General features: G+C 37.9%; 2 protein-coding genes across 8 annotated transcripts in view; both read left to right on the top strand.

The window, feature by feature from the left end:
• Window positions 1-11,016, top strand: part of LOC122645669 (probable serine/threonine-protein kinase SIS8) — a 37,448-nt gene extending 26,432 nt beyond the window's left edge. For 5 of the 7 annotated variants that reach the window (XM_043838985.1, XM_043838987.1, XM_043838991.1 and 2 more), the window contains 9 exons: window positions 32-72; window positions 1,245-1,313; window positions 6,731-6,831; window positions 7,666-7,744; window positions 7,858-7,956; window positions 8,047-8,115; window positions 9,018-9,067; window positions 9,163-9,339; window positions 10,525-11,016. In XM_043838985.1, coding sequence (XP_043694920.1) covers window positions 32-72; window positions 1,245-1,313; window positions 6,731-6,831; window positions 7,666-7,744; window positions 7,858-7,956; window positions 8,047-8,115; window positions 9,018-9,067; window positions 9,163-9,339; window positions 10,525-10,684 — 845 coding nt within the window. In that variant the 3' untranslated portion in view covers window positions 10,685-11,016. Of the gene's footprint in view, window positions 1-31; window positions 73-1,244; window positions 1,314-6,730; window positions 6,832-7,665; window positions 7,745-7,857; window positions 7,957-8,046; window positions 8,116-8,362; window positions 8,698-9,017; window positions 9,068-9,162; window positions 9,340-10,524 lie in introns of those variants that run through there. The other 2 variants (XM_043838986.1, XM_043838988.1) reach the window with 2 other exon arrangements.
• A 1,282-nt stretch (window positions 11,017-12,298) lies between these two features.
• On the top strand, window positions 12,299-13,366 carry LOC122645671 (peptidyl-prolyl cis-trans isomerase FKBP17-2, chloroplastic-like). Its single transcript, XM_043838993.1, has 3 exons — window positions 12,299-12,731; window positions 12,853-12,897; window positions 13,003-13,366. Exons 1-3 carry the CDS (start codon window positions 12,355-12,357, stop codon window positions 13,355-13,357), a joined length of 777 nt encoding a protein of 258 aa, XP_043694928.1. The 5' UTR covers window positions 12,299-12,354; the 3' UTR covers window positions 13,358-13,366.
• Window positions 13,367-15,735: the final 2,369 nt, after the last annotated feature.

Here is a 15,735-nt window from a genome sequence, read left to right on the forward strand (position 1 = left end):
TCATTTCATTTGTGGAACCTTTGTGCTTCAGGATCATATGGAGAGGTATACCATGGAGAATGGCGTGGAACTGTGAGTTTTTCTTTAGCAGAGACTGAAACTTCACCATGTCTGCTGTCTGTATTAACAGTTGAAATATTTTTCTTCTAAAGTGAAATTCCTGAACTTGTGAAGATTTTCCATGAGCTCTTTGCACTTGTTCAGTTGTTTGATGAGTTAGCATTTTATTTTTATTTTCTGTAGCAAGTCCAATGTAAAGCTCTCTCATCTATCTCACTCGGAGATGCTTAACATTGGTTAAGGAGGAGTTTTGGAAATCCTATTTATGACATGGGTCTTATGTCTGAATATCTTGGTTTCAGCATCCCGGCAAGGCTTTGGTCTAAGTCTTCCCTGGTTTGGGGGTATGGTCTCAGTGCGGGGCATTGGGCTGTGTTGGGTTCACAGTGAAAGACTTGGAGTAACATTTGCGTGGTTATTCTAAACATTTGGTTTGCCTTCACAACGGGCTGAGTTGGTGTGATGGTAAAAGCTCAAACTTCCGGTTTGAGTACATGGGTTTCAAGTCTGAGAGCAGCCATTTCGTGCAAAAAGCTGAAGGTTAGGAGTTAGGACCATCTCCAGTTTACCCCTCCCAAGACCCTGTGAAAGCAGGGCTAGTACTGAGTCACAACCCTTAATTGGGGCTGAGTTGGTGTGATGGTAAAAGCTCAAACTTCCGGTTTGAATACATGGGTTTCAAGTCTGAGAGCAGCCATTTTGTGCAAAAAGCTCAAGGGTAGGAGTTAGGACCATCTCTAGTTTACCCCTCCCAAGACCCTGTGAAAGCAGGGCTAGTACTGAGTCACAACCCTTAATTGGGTGTGCCTTGACCATCTGACCTATAAAATGGTGATGAATGGAGAAAACAATTTTGAATTTGTTCTATTTTCTCATCAGTCAAATGTATCACAACTCTGGCTAATGTTTAATGTAATCATCTGAGACAGTCCTTTTGGAAGATTTCTAAACAAATTTAGCTTATCCTATTCATTACTCTCATAGTCTCATCTTATTTGAGGCCTTAGCTTATGTATGTGAATTGCAAATGCTATATGGATAATCTAACATAGCTAATACTCGAGACACTTACTCAGTCTGTTGTATGACAATTTCATTTGTATGCTCTGGCAGTGTTTGTTTCTCACGCATTATTTTCCTGTTTTGGTTCTTTTGAACTGACCGTGGTTCCTAAATTTCATTAGGAAGTTGCCATTAAGAAGTTCTTAGATCAGGATATTTCTGGTGATGCATTAGAAGAATTCGGAAGTGAGGTGTCTCTCTCTCTCTCTCTCTCTCTCTCTCTTTTCTCTCTCTCTTCCTCTTTCTCTTCGTCCCCCATGTACATGCTAGAAAGGGAAGCAACCATGTTGTGTTTAGTGAATGTCTAATGCCTTTTTTTTTTTATCCAGGTATAAAATTTCCAATTCTCTTATTGCTGAATTGAATTGTATTAGTTGATCTAATATCTTTTTGTAGTTACTATTTGTTTTTTCTGTAACTGTGCTAATTTCGCTCTAATGTTGTTTTAAAAAGCAATCATTTAATCCTCCTCTTCCTTACTCAATATTTTGTTGCTTCCTTTTGAATTCTTGACATTCTGTTTAACAGTGTTTTGTCTAAGAACAACATGTGGAACTGAATATTTATCTTGAGATTTAAGCAATTTTAGTTGGAAAGCTTTCAAACAAATCCAAGATTGCTTAAATCTGATTTATATTGAAGGAGTTATGTTTTTGTCAAACCTTATTTGGTGTGCACAATTGTTGTCAAAATCACTCTGAATGAAAATATTTTTTTTGACATCAAAACAAATGAATATTTTACCGAACTTTTGGTTTTTAGCAATTTTTTAACATATTAAGATTTATGGATTTTTTTTAGATTTGAGAAAAACCCCAACATTTAAAAGTTGAAAATTGCACCTACCGTCGAAAATCCAGTTTTTGTTCTTGAATTGGGGGGGTTGACTTTTTATCCTTTTGGAATTTGATTTTTTAACTATTTTTATTGGATTCAAATAGGAGGTAATTTCTTATTTATGAATAATATCTTAAGTAAATGAATAAATGATACTAGGCATAAATAAGTGTTTGTCCTGGTTTCTGGCATAAGTAAGTGTCTGTCCTAGTTTCCCACTAAGTCAAACTCCTATTTGGATTTTGATTTTTGAAAATCTGATAGTGTCATTGTGTTTAAATAGTCCAAAATAGGCTGTATACCAAGTTTCATGACCAAACTAGGTCAAAAACCCACTGAAAGCATCAAACGAGTTCAAAAAAACAAAAAACGGTGCACCAACTTGCCGAGTTCTCGGTCCAACTCGGTTTTTGGCCTGACCAAAACCGAGTTCTTGAACCATGTACTAAACAACACTATGAGTAGTAAACACTTAGTTAAACTCTACCACAAATTATGAACATCACCACAACCACTAAACGCCATCACAACTTTGACACCCCCCCCTCAAGCTGGAGCATATATAGCTCCTACACTCCAGCTTGGAACGACAAGAAAAGACATTAATCTTCAAAACCAAACTTGAACAGATATAACCGTCATAGAAGCCAGTGGACATCAAACAACAGAACTGCAGAAGAAAACTTCTTCCAGTCGCAGCACTACATAAACTTATTAGCTACCACTAACAACAACAGAGAAGAATTCTTCGTGAAGAAGAAACCCAGATAATAATGAACTATATAGGTGGCAGAAAAGAGCAGTAGTAGAAGATGAACAACTCATCACTGCAGGTCAAGAGTCTTTAACAACAGCAACGATAGCAAAAGTCCAGGGAAGAGCAACAGAAGGAGATGAATAAATCATTGTTGTGGGGAAATAATCTCTAATACAAAGATAGGCAACTAATATTCACAAGAAAGACATAAATAATCTTCATTAGAAGATAGGCAAAATTAATACTCTTCACAAGAAGGCAAGCAAATAATATCTAGATAGGAGACATGAGTAATCTCCAATAAGGAAACGAAAATCTCCAATAGGGAGACATAAGAAAATAATCTTCAAAAAGAAGACAAGGGCAAATAATATTCGATAAGAAGACAACAACAAGAATCTTCACTTAGACAGCAAGAACCTTCACTAAGAAGACTCCGAAATGGAAATAATCTTCACCAAGAAGATAGAACTAACCTCTAACATCTCCAGCCTCCCCCTCATGTGTAGCACTACACGTGGACAAATAATGTAGAGGATGATAATCACAATATCACAGCAACCAAGGTACCCACAGTAGTGGGTAGTATAATAACCATTAGCAACATCTACCATGGTCAACCAGCACCCAGAATCACCAATAACCACAATCTGCATGATAGAGAGAGAAAAAGAATTGCTGCCCAACTTACCAAATTGCAGGAGGAAAAACAAGGCTGATGATGCTGAATATTTTCATACATACTCAAAGTAGGGAGAACACACGTGCAAAACTTCTCGACGATCCAATAACCAGAAGTAGGGTTCTTGAGAAATCCTTTTTGAACAGGGACTCCTCAAGAACTGCAGAAAACCATGTTTGACGATCAAGAAAAGAAGATTGCTTTGTTTACCTGCTGTGCCTAAACCTACGCCTTTGAAGCCCCTACCTATGAATAGTTTTAGCCGAAAAATCTGATTGACAATACCACCCATGAATTTCAAAATATTGGACTCATATTTCCATTGCATCAAAAAAAGCTTGACCGTGAATTCCTCAAGGCAAGAGAAACCCTAAACCCTAAACCCTAATCCAGTCAATATGATCACAACACTCTTGAGGATGATAGAAGGAGCAAACAACAGCCAGGAACCCAGCAAGAAACAATCTTCAGATCACACTAACATCAGGCTAAGATAGAAAAATCAAATTCAAGAACAAGTAACAAAAACATGTAGTCTTCATGTGTCACAACCATTGCAGACCAAATATAATCTTAGCACTGATATTAGATCAGCAGCAAAAGATAATTTAAAAAAAAACTCCACACGCAGGATGTCCAAATAGGCCAGAATAAGAGAAAAATAAGGAAGTGAAAGTCAACATTTCTGATCTGGATCAAACCCTGGTCGAGTGTGTTGTTACTCCAGTAGTATAGATTCCAAAATGAAAAGTGTCCAACAGCTGCATAGAGTATGGTGGTCAATGTTTCAAAAATTGAAAGTAGAGACCCTAAAAAATTGGAATTTCAATAACTCACAATCCGCTGATCAGAACCATATCAAATTCTATTCAAACTGTACGCTTGATGTACAGAATAGAACTCCAGAAAGATCAAGAAAAAACAATGGTCAGATTAGAAATGTTGGATATTACTAGTTGCAGCAGGAAATCTCCAAAACCAGGGATGGCGCAGGGTCTTATAACACCAGCCAGGAAAAAAAATCTGAGTTCAGCTGGGTTAACCTCTTGATATGGAAGACATAAGATCAAGAGAAAACAACAGCACCATCCACAGGCCATGTGACAAAATCAACCTTGAATAATCAGGATCGGATTAGAAGAAGTAGATAAAGAGAAAAACAGCAGCACAAAAGTCCATGCAACATAGTAAAACAAAGCAGCACCATTCGCAGGCCATAGAGATGGATTCCAAGACCATAGCCACAGGGTTACCCGATGAAGAGAACTGCAATAGCCAATAGCCGGAAAACAACCTTCAAATGCTCCATAGATGATCAGCATATCCGTAGGAAGGGAAGAAGCTCATATATCAGCAATCTTTTGAATCTGAATCACTCTTTATCAAAGAATAAGAAACCCTAGACCCTAGTTTTTTTTTTCCAACTAGGGTTTATAGCCTCTTTTTTTTCTTCTTCTTCGTTGCTCTGATACCATGTTACAGAATCAGAGTTGAATAACCAGAATCAAAGTAAAACTAGAAGTGGGGCGATCCCGGGGTTCGTGTTTGGGTTCTATAAAGGAGAATCTTAGAGGGCTTCTTAGATAATATAATAGGGAGGGACAAAGTGGGGTTAAGAAATAATGAGGGTGCACAAACTTGGAAGTAAACAACTAGAGGACAGAATCTGATTAAGAAACAAAGAAGAGGGTATTTTCAGAAATTAAGAAATAAGGGCTTTTAAAACCACACCATGATTTGAGGTTGAGTTTGTCTTCAACCTCAAAACAGATATGGCTATGGTGGTAGAGTAGAATCTCTTCAATTCGACCCAGTGACCTCAATACGCAACCAAACTCTAGAAGATTTTAACAGTAGTATGCTAACTGACTATACTGTGAATCCCAACCAACAATCATCTCATTATGCAATCTGGAAATCACAAAGAGATTTCTGAAACTTATCCTACGGTAAGAACAGGTTTAGACTTGAAAATGAGATTCAATCTCACGATGGAAGGGAGTTTAGGAGCTAGGGTTTGGGGGGGTTGGGTCCAATGTTCAAGGTTTCACCAAAATTTTGCGAAATATTTTGGTTTCGCAAGATGTTGACACAGAACTCCATGCAATACGTAAAAAGTGTAGGTTTCGGTTGAAATTTTGCTGTTTCTGTGAAATTTCGAACGAAATGTGTGGTTTCAGTATCGTTTTGACCGAAGCGACACAAACCTTTAATAGAAAAGGTATGGTTTTGTTGGTTTAACTGGTTTCGACTCTAAGGTTTGTGGGAAACTTGGTTTTTTGTGATTTTTTGCCAAATCACTCCCATACAAGCGTGGACAAGTTGTTGGGGCAGTAGTGGAACGCATCAAAAGCGACGATTGCTGCACTTATGGAAGTTTTGTGCAAGATTCAAAGTTGTGTGGAATACGCCATGTTGGAGAATTTATATAGGAGCTTACAAGATATATTACCAACCTAGGGTCTGAACTCTGAAGTCAAACTACCATTTTGAGGGTGTTCTTTTATAATCTAAGGGTTCCACTATGTTTAGAAGACTATAAATAGGGTTTCCTAGAAGTTTCAGGACTAAATTTGGCCATTTGGACCTCAAAACCATCCACTGAAAGCTTCAAGGCTTTGACCAAAATTTCACGGTTTCGTGAAATATTTCAGTTTCAAGCCTGGTTGAAACCTGGAACCTTGGTTGAGTCTCCCAGGAGAAAGGAGCCTTCAACCCAAATATGAGAGAAAAAAGAGAGGGGAATAGAGATCGATGACCAGAAAATCCATTAGGGCAGAACAGTAACAGGAAAAGAAGAACCAACCCACAGTTTGAGTAATGGGCAGAATACTCAAACTGTGGGCTGGGGGAGTCTATTTATATTAATCAAAGAGCAATTACAATGTAAAGACTGGATCCACACCAAAACCGACTTAAAAGTAAAGACAATGACAACTATGACAATTGTACCCCTAACATATAGACCGGCACAAACATCTAAACCTAAAGTCGACGCACATAACTACATAACATAATCCTCTAGCCATCTTGACACTACAAAAGGTTATTTTTTATTGATGAATAGTGATGAGACCTCTGCAACTTATATCTATCCATTGATCAATCCTTCCACCAATCCCTATGTACACAATAGTATTTTTTTATAATTCTGATGGCTTGTTGTGTAGTAGTGATGTTGAAAACCCTCCATATTTTTTCAACTTGGGGTAGTTTCTGTTATTATTTTTATGAATTTTTGTCCGGTTTTTCCTATTTAGTATTGCTAATGTTCTTTTTAACTGGTGATTTATAATCTAAACCCACAAATTGGTGTTATTTTTGTTTCCTAGATCCGGATCATAAAAAAATTACGGCATCCTAATGTTGTTCTCTTCATGGGTGCGGTAACACATGCTCCAAATCTTTCAATTGTTACAGAATTTCTTTCTCGGTATGTTTGCATTACATGCTTCCTATGTATAAACTAATTGTTTATCATTGACATTCTTGTTTTTATCTCGTCTTTTTTTTTGGAAGTTTGTTCTAAAGCTCTAATAGTAGATAAAGTATTTTTTTAGACTTGTTTAAGCTGTCTCCATGTCTATTCGTTGTAGTGTTTGAATAAGTTATGGAAGTAATTTAGTGCCTCTTTTCTCCCCCTTCCTCCCTACACTGCAATTAAGAATTTTTATTCTTCATTGGCTATCCTTGAAATGATTCATTCTTCCGGGATACAGAAGTTAAAAAAATTAGCAACTGAATTTTGTTTGAGTTATGATGTTATTTTATGTACCCAATGACAAGAAATTGTTAGAGTAAATATAGTGAGGGTAGAATTGGAAATAAGCACGTATGTGGATTACATGTTAGTAAAAGAGCATTTATGGAATCTTACTTTATTTTATATCATGTTAGTGAACATAGGGGAGAGGCATCGACCTTAGCTCCCCCAACTTTTTCTGCAACCTCTTCTTCTCCTTCTCTCTCTCCTCTTCTTGACTTCCTTTGTTGCTTTAGCATATTATAAGTGCGAACTGAAATAAGACTGGAATTTAGTTGGAGGGTGGGGGAGGGGGGGAACCCTTGAAATATATTTGCAACTTGGAAGCATAGGTAGTTGCTGCCAATCATAAATCTTGAATTCTATATAATAGTTCTGCTAGGATATACTATGCACTACTGGTTTTTTATAGTTTGTGGTTAATCTAAAAGAAACATCAGTTGTTTTGCACATAGTTTATATTTTCATCTTTCGTAAGTTTGAAGCATGACTCCTGTTTTGCAGAGGTAGTCTTTATAGATTAATTCACCGCCCTAACAATCAATTAGATGAGCGGAGGCGTTTGAGGATGGCCCTGGATGTTGTACGATTCCATAAATTCTGAACTTCTCTTAATGTTATTTTCTTTAATAGATTTTTGGTAAACTTGGTTGTTGCAGTGGAATAATGTTTGTCCCTTGCTATGATGGTTTTCAGGCTAGAGGGATGAATTATCTGCACAACTGTACACCAGTAATTGTTCATCGTGATCTAAAGTCTCCAAATCTTCTTGTTGATAAAAATTGGGTTGTGAAGGTAGCATTCTTGTCTCATATAGGAGGTTATTGTTGAACATAAGATCTGAACCTGATTTAACTTGAGTTGAATTGTTTCCCAATCATTTAGGTTTGTGATTTTGGATTATCACGAATGAAGCATAATACATTTCTCTCTTCTAGGTCGACTGCTGGGACGGTAAGCTGCCTATTGATTCAACTTTTTTTTCTTCTGTAAATTCAAATCAATATCAACAGTTTAATCTTTATCTTGGTTCTTGTTGTTAACATTCCTTTATTGTCATTAGTTTCCCTGCTATTGGTGCCTATGTCTTAGTTTATGTTCTCTCCTTTATTTCCTTTATTTTGATACATGTTTTCATGCTGGTAAAGTAATTTGAATTCCCTTTAAATTTTGGCTACATCTTGTTTTTATCCATCTGCAGTCTTATTTAGATCAGTCTTACAATATTGTTCCTCTTGACCCATGCATCACCTTAAACCAGGTTATTGTCTGTCATCTAGGGGCAGAAATCAATGTCCAGATAATCCTGGTCCTGTCTTCTCATTTGAAGGGAAATTTGTGGAACCAAAAAAATCTTCTGGAGCAGTAACTAATGATGATCAATTGTGAAGATATTCAATATATCTGAAACATAATGAACTTGCCTAACTGTAAACCTTTTTCTGTATTTCAGTTGGTTGGTGTGTCTAAAACTCCATATCTGTATCTCCCCTGGGCAATAATTTCCATGCCTGTCCATGAACACAAAATAGGATTGTAAGTTTGTGTCTATTAGATAGAACAATTACAAAGAGATCTGTCCAAATATTGTATAATTTGAAATACATGGTTCGGGGCTGGAGTATGAATGTATGACATCTCATGGCTTTAAAGAGGAGTCGTTGATTTATAAACTGTGCATGTTTTGACGATGATGTTAATGTCTTTCATGAAAGTAACTGTTATCCTCCATAGCATCTTCTTTTCTTATGTATCTCATTCAAATACGTTATTTGTTTTCTACCATTTTTTCCATATTGATGCTTTTCTTAGCTCATTTGGGCTTATTAATTCATTGATGCCCCTTCTTTCTTCAGGCTGAATGGATGGCTCCTGAAGTATTAAGAAATGAACCTTCAGATGAGAAGTATGCCTTCTTTCCTTCTACTTAACAAGAACTTTTCTTATATGCCTTTATGGATTATGGATTTGAAGTCTGAGACTGGTGTTGGAAATTTGTAGATGTGATGTGTTTAGCTTTGGTGTCATATTATGGGAGCTCTCTACATTGCAACAACCTTGGGGAGGGATGAATCCCATGCAAGTTGTTGGTGCTGTTGGATTCCAGCATCGCCGCCTTGATATTCCCGAAGATATGGATCCAGCTGTTGCAGATATTATCAGGAAATGCTGGCAAACGTGAGTTTTTCAATAACTGTTCATTTCAGCTATAATCTATTTAAATATTGAAAATCTGATATTCCAATCCACCTAATGGTACCATTGGTCTTGGCTGCAATATCCAGGACATCTAGCATAGGTTTTCTCAATAGCTTTTTGTTTCATTCATTACTACTGCTATTTTCAGTATTAAATTTCTCAGGCGGTCTCTCTCACATCATCTGCTGTATTTTCTCTCTTGTATTCTTTTCTTAGGAGTGAAATATCTAGTTTTAAGGTCAGGTGAGGAACTCCATATTCATATGCTTCTGCATTGTGCTATTAAACATGCTATATCCTTTGCATGTTTTTTAAACTATGTTTTGACTAATTGTGTTAAACTAATGCAAGATAATCATGGCCCTCAATGTAAGATATCATTTTTTCCCGTTGACTAGGTTCTGATGAAGATATTGTCGAGGGATTATGCCCGTTCAAAAATTTACCGAAATTTCGGGCCCTCGGCCTCTTAACGGCCCTTCGGAATCAGCCCACTTTTGCAAGCGATGGAATACTAGACATCGTACCCCCAACAGAGTCGTGGCAAATTAGTGTATTGGTAAAATTTTCACCAATTTCGGAAGAAGTTGACTTATGTTCTGTAATTTCTGGAAGTAAAGTATGGGTCGGATGGAAGTGGAAGTAAGCCCACTTTTGTATGAACTGTCTTTTATTAATTACTTTGGTTGTGAATCGTCAAACGGTTGGTGTAGCATTAAAGAGCCTCTTGGGGTGGGTACAGTTGGCTAGCGCATAGAGGTTTTATACATTCCATATCTTGGCGTTCTCTTTTTACTTTTTATTTTTAATATCGATAGCAGCATCTTCTATGAATAAGCTTATATAGGAGAGGGGATGAGTAAATCCTAAAGGTACACAAAATTCAGAAATCACCATCCCCAATTGCACACTAGAGGGTATAAGACAATAAAGATATATATAAAAAAAAAAAAAATGGTTGTGCAGCATTTGAAGATCTTTCTCAACTAAAATTTTGCTTGAAAACTACTTGAAGCAGCTGCTTGGCCATAAAAATACTTCTGCTTATGCTTTTGGATGCATTTTAGGATCAAACTCTGCGAGTTTTCTTCTGTTATGCAAAATTGCATGTTCATAAAAAGATCGAAATGCTGACTTCTTAACTCACTCTCCTGAACATTTTAGAGATCCAAAGATGCGACCGTCTTTTGCTGAGATCATGGCAGCACTGAAGCCATTACAAAAGCCTATAACAAATGCTCAGGCGCCCAGACCCAGGGCACCACTAAGCAGTGGCAAGGTGAAGGGGGAGACATCACAGGGTACAGAAGAGCAAGCAAGCTAAAGTAACTGAGAATTAAAATTGCGGTTTGAGTCATCAACATTGCAAGTCAGCCAGTGGCAAAAGTGTGCAGTGGTGTGTTGTCCTGGCTGATGTTTGAGAGGTTTATCAAAAGCTGTGAACAAGCGATCCATTGTGTTCTTCATAGGTTCAAGGATATGTAATTGTTTTCTTTGTTTTTCTTTTTTTTTCCCCACCAGTTTTTTTTTAGCTTGGTTCTGGGCTGTTGTCAAGGTTGTATATTTGCTGTATTGATCCATTTAAATTGTTTTATCCATGTTTGGATTAAATTTTTCTGATAATGACTGTTAACTGTTAAACAATTCTTTGCAATATTTTTAGAATGTGGGTCAGACCAGCTGATAAGGTCAAATGATAGGAAAATGCATCTGAACTCTGATTTGGAAAACATAAAATGTAAAAATTTTTGACTGATCCCCCATGGTTTGATGATGCAAATTGAATTTGTTCATTAATTAATGGCTTCAAAAAGAAACATTCATCTCATAACCACACCTAGAGCTAAATATGCAGCACTTCAGTGATGAAGCCACAATGCCAAGGTAAGGAAACTTGAGAAGCCATTATTTCTAGGCATGCTTCCTTTACAATTATCATATTTTCAGTGTAAAGGTAATACAATGGAGCTAATCCTGGTGAACCAGGTATGTGTATTTGAGCTAATCTGCCTACTTCATTTGCCCAAATTGTCTTGGGTAGCCCTTGCAAGCCAAGGGATTGTCTCCGAATCCTTCCACTTTGATGAATAAGACACACGATCCAGTTGAGTCTGCCCATCTGATGCGCCTTGAACCCTTTGCTACTGTGAAACATAGCTTTAAAAATTGGAGGCCAGCCACAGGCCATGTATTTTATTTTTTGGATGAACATCAAAGAGCATGGTTCTCAGTACAATCAAGGTTTAGTTAAAGGATCAAGTTTTCCTCTACGGTGAAGGGAGAACCTCTTAATCCATGCTACTGCAGAATCTGATCCTTCGATTGAATCCAGGACGGGTGTTTCAGACCTTCATTGATGGGGAGTGGGAGTTAATGATGAGCACATATGGACTGTATTAGCTACCAGACCAATATGGTATCTGTGAAATGGCTATGAACCTTAGATTTAGGTAAAGAAGTAGACTTTTGATCCCGTATCGGACCAATATTGATGGCAGCGATATTGGGTTTGATGGTGACCAATACTGGTGTTGATACTGTACATCATCAAATCAACTTGGATGAAGAGATTCTCCTCACCCTGGGTGACCAAAAGCTTTTTCAGTTAAAAACAGTAAAATAACAAGCAAGCCCATAAATCAGATCTTTTTTGAATGACCACAGATAGAACAGAAGAATCGAAATAGAAAGATAGAGAGAACCATCTGATCAATATCAATAGATAGGGACAGGAAAGAGATGTACCACTTGTCAAGCAAAGACTATAGGTACCACCATGGAAGTATAGGTCTGGGACTAACTGATGATTTCTCCAAATCCTTTTAAAGTCTAAAATCCCATACACATGTAACAAAAAAGATGAGATAAGGTAGGGACTGTAAAGTGTAAGGTGGCTCTCATATATGGTGGGGGAAAGCCGGAAAGCCAGTCAGGACTCAGGACCTGTTAATGATCTCTTCCTGAACTTAAAAGACTGTTTTTATCTCCTGCAAAATGGCCACTTTCTTTGGATCCCCACCATTTCTCTCACACCCATTTACAAGAACTCATCACCTCTCCCTGTCTTCTTCACAGTCACCGGTGCCGCCTCCTCCGCCACCAGCTTCCCAACGTCAGTCTCCATCTCCATCTCCATCCTTACGTACAGAGTCATTGCCGGAGCAGCAGTTTAAAGTGGAACAACAGAAACCCGTAACACCAGTGACCACCACCACCACTAAGGTTGAGTCGACGGACTGGATAGCTTCCAGCTTAACCAGGCGGTTTGGACTCGGAGCTGGACTTGCATGGGTTGGCTTCCTGGCATTTGGGGTAATCTCTGAACAGATCAAAACCCGCCTTGAAGTCTCCCAACAAGAATCTAACACGAGGTTTTGCTCTCAGTCTTTGAATTTTCTCCCTACAGACTTCTTATAGCAGGTTTTGGAAGCCATGGGTAAAATCAATTTTGAAGCAAATTAATTGTGTTTTGGTTCTTCTTGTGCTGTGCAGGGATGCAGAGAAGGAAGAAGAGGTGGTTTTGCCTAATGGAATCAGGTATTTGAATTAAATGACTCTGTTCATTAGCTTCCTTGCCCATACAAAATGGTGTATTCCTTTTGTTCTTCTTGATGATACTTTTTTTTTTTTACAACAAATCAGGTACTATGAGATGAGAGTAGGGGGTGGTGCTTCTCCAAGGCCAGGAGATTTGGTTGTGATTGATCTCAAGGGAACAGTAGAAGGCAGTGGGGAAGTGTTTGTTGATACTTTTGGCAGAGACAAGAAGCCATTGGCACTGGTTATGGGATCAAGGCCATATACTAGGGGGATGTGTGAAGGTATAGAGTATGCCTTAAGGTCTATGAAGGCAGGTGGGAAAAGGAGAGTGGTAATCCCTCCTAGCTTGGGCTTTGGGGAGAATGGAGCTGATTTAGGTTCTGGTTTGCAAGTACCTCCATCTGCAACTCTTGAATACATTGTTGAGGTCGAAAAAGTTTCAATTGCACCAGCTTAGCTTGGTTTACATAGATTAGTATGTATGAACATTGTTGAATATACTTGGTTTTTTTTTTTTTCCTTCTCTAAATCATGGTCACAAGATTGAATTAGTTCAGATGGAACATATCAAAACCATGGAACAAGGAGAGATTCAGACCACTTTATCCAATCCTGATCAACATGATACACATTTGGACATTTGGTATTGCATTTATAATTGGGTCAACCATTGTTTCAATATTGGTTTGACGAGTGATTGATTTTTATTTTTTTTTTGGGTGGGGGAGGGGGTGGTAAAAAAGGCTGAATTCTAAGAACGGAAAAGTTTGATTGAATGCAAAGTGAAGTGAAATGGAAAATTTTGTACTAATGACTATCAAATATTATTATGTAACAAATTAATAATACCATAAGGAAAATCTTCTTTCACCGCCGTATAGTAGCACCTTTGTGTGAATTTTTTTCATGAACGGTTCCCTGACCGGTGCAGTTCCCTAGTTCCTCTCACAAGAGGAGAGTGGACCCCATCTGGGCAGATTGTTCGGTCATGTGCTCCAGGTGGGTCCCACCCCCCTCTTGTGAGAGGAACTAGGGAACCGCACCGGTCAGGGAACCGTTGACGATGATGGTTCCCTTTGTATCTATCTCTTTCCTCCTCGAATGAAATGACCTTGCTGCCATCTGGTGTATGATGTCATTTTGTTGTACTTCATTGATGTGTTCCCCTATGCTGGTTGCTCATAGAACTTCTTCCAATACTTAATATGGTAACTAAGGTTGAGGGAAAAGTTTTCCATGTAACCGATGTACCATACGGTTTCATATGAATTTTTTTTTTTCTCTTCTAGCTCGACCATGTGCGTCCATGTGGATGATACCATTTCTTGTACAATCATTAATGTGACATGAGAGATTCCCCCACACTGGCAGTGTGGAGAACCCATTCCTTAAGTTTTACCATACTTTTCAATCAAAATAGTACTATTGAAAATTTTTTCACGTCTCACCTTTTATATGTTATTTTTTGTGAGCCTCACATGTTCGACAAAATAATCCTCTCCAATTCCCTAAAAGTGTGCAGTGCAGCAATGCTAGGTGGAGATGCCGACACATGGCAGCTTGAACATCCAACGATCCGAGCTCGTTGACTTTTGTTGAGTTTGGACCGTTGGATGTCCGAGTTGTCAGGTATCGGCATCTCCACCTAACACTGCTGCACTGCACACTTTTAGGAATTGGAGAGAATTAAAATCCGCATATGTTCTCCTATCACTTGGCATCAACTCTACCTCTGATCAAATACCTTGAAAATTCTATTTACTTTCTTTTTCATTTTATTTCACTCAAACATTGAAAATTTTATTTTACTTATTTTTGCCCATCTTAACTGTTTAATGGGACTTTAAATACAACTACAAAAGAGAGGAGGAAAGGGAATGCCTTACCATGACCTTCTGGGGCAAGACACCAACCAACTAGGCAGACAATTCTCTTCAAATTTTATTGTATTTCACTGTAATGAAATACAACCAAGAAGATGTTTTTGTGTGAAGAAAGTGAGCCTATGGGCCCCAATTTAACATGGTTGGTAGTTAAGGAAGCACCACGGTATCCAAAGGATAAGAAGCTTATTGTGGTTGCTTCTTCATGCTCGCTTACAAGTTTGCAAATAAGCAAGGCCGTAGTTATTGGCCTCGGTATCGTGACCGTATTTGTCTTGACCAATACCAATACAATACTGATACGAATCAGTGGAATCGGGCCCTACAGGCCTGATTTGGCTAGCTTGATCAACTTTTTGACTGGTCGTATCAACGCCGATATCGTATTTGATAGTGATATTGGTATTGGAATTGGTATCAAGCTGTATACAGATACGCAGAACCATGCACAAGACATGCCAGAATCAAAGCGTTCCAAGGGATTTGGGCAATTATTGTAGCTATGGGAAGTTGTTATCAATCAGTAAATTGTGGAATCAAACTTTTACGTTATCATAGGTAGTTATCAAACGGTTTACACTTACCAAACGGTTTCTTATTTTATATTTTTTTATGTCTAATAACTACCAAATAATTTTTATTTTTTTATCAAAAATGATTTTTATTAATGACTCTTTTTAGATAGGCCATAATGAAAATAAACAATGATACCCCAGAGGCCCTAAATATCTATAGTGAAGGCTTTAAACCAACCAAGAGCCCATAAGTCCTACCGCAAGACTGCTTATCATATCTATAGTTGCAGTGCAACTTCATTAACAAATACCCCAAGCACACAAGGCAAAGGTTGTCTTTTACTCCAGTTCAGGAAATCTCTCAGGCTCTATAGGCTGCATGTATACTGAATTTGAATGGTTTTACAGAAGCTTTAGTTTGATGCCTTAAAGCCCAA

The sequence above is a fragment of the Telopea speciosissima genome, chromosome 11, assembly GCF_018873765.1.
Source record: "Telopea speciosissima isolate NSW1024214 ecotype Mountain lineage chromosome 11, Tspe_v1, whole genome shotgun sequence".
NCBI classification, from domain to species: domain Eukaryota; kingdom Viridiplantae; phylum Streptophyta; class Magnoliopsida; order Proteales; family Proteaceae; genus Telopea; species Telopea speciosissima.

Excerpts from the sequence above, each read along its gene's own strand:
- LOC122645671 (XM_043838993.1), top strand. The coding sequence starts at position 12,355 with ATGGCCACTTTCTTTGGATCCCCACCATTTCTCTCACACCCATTTACA. Across the intron at positions 12,732-12,852 it reads CAACAAGAATCTAACACGAG|GGATGCAGAGAAGGAAGAAG; the intron begins GTTTTGCTCTCA and ends TGTGCTGTGCAG. Across the intron at positions 12,898-13,002 it reads GTTTTGCCTAATGGAATCAG|GTACTATGAGATGAGAGTAG; the intron begins GTATTTGAATTA and ends ACAACAAATCAG.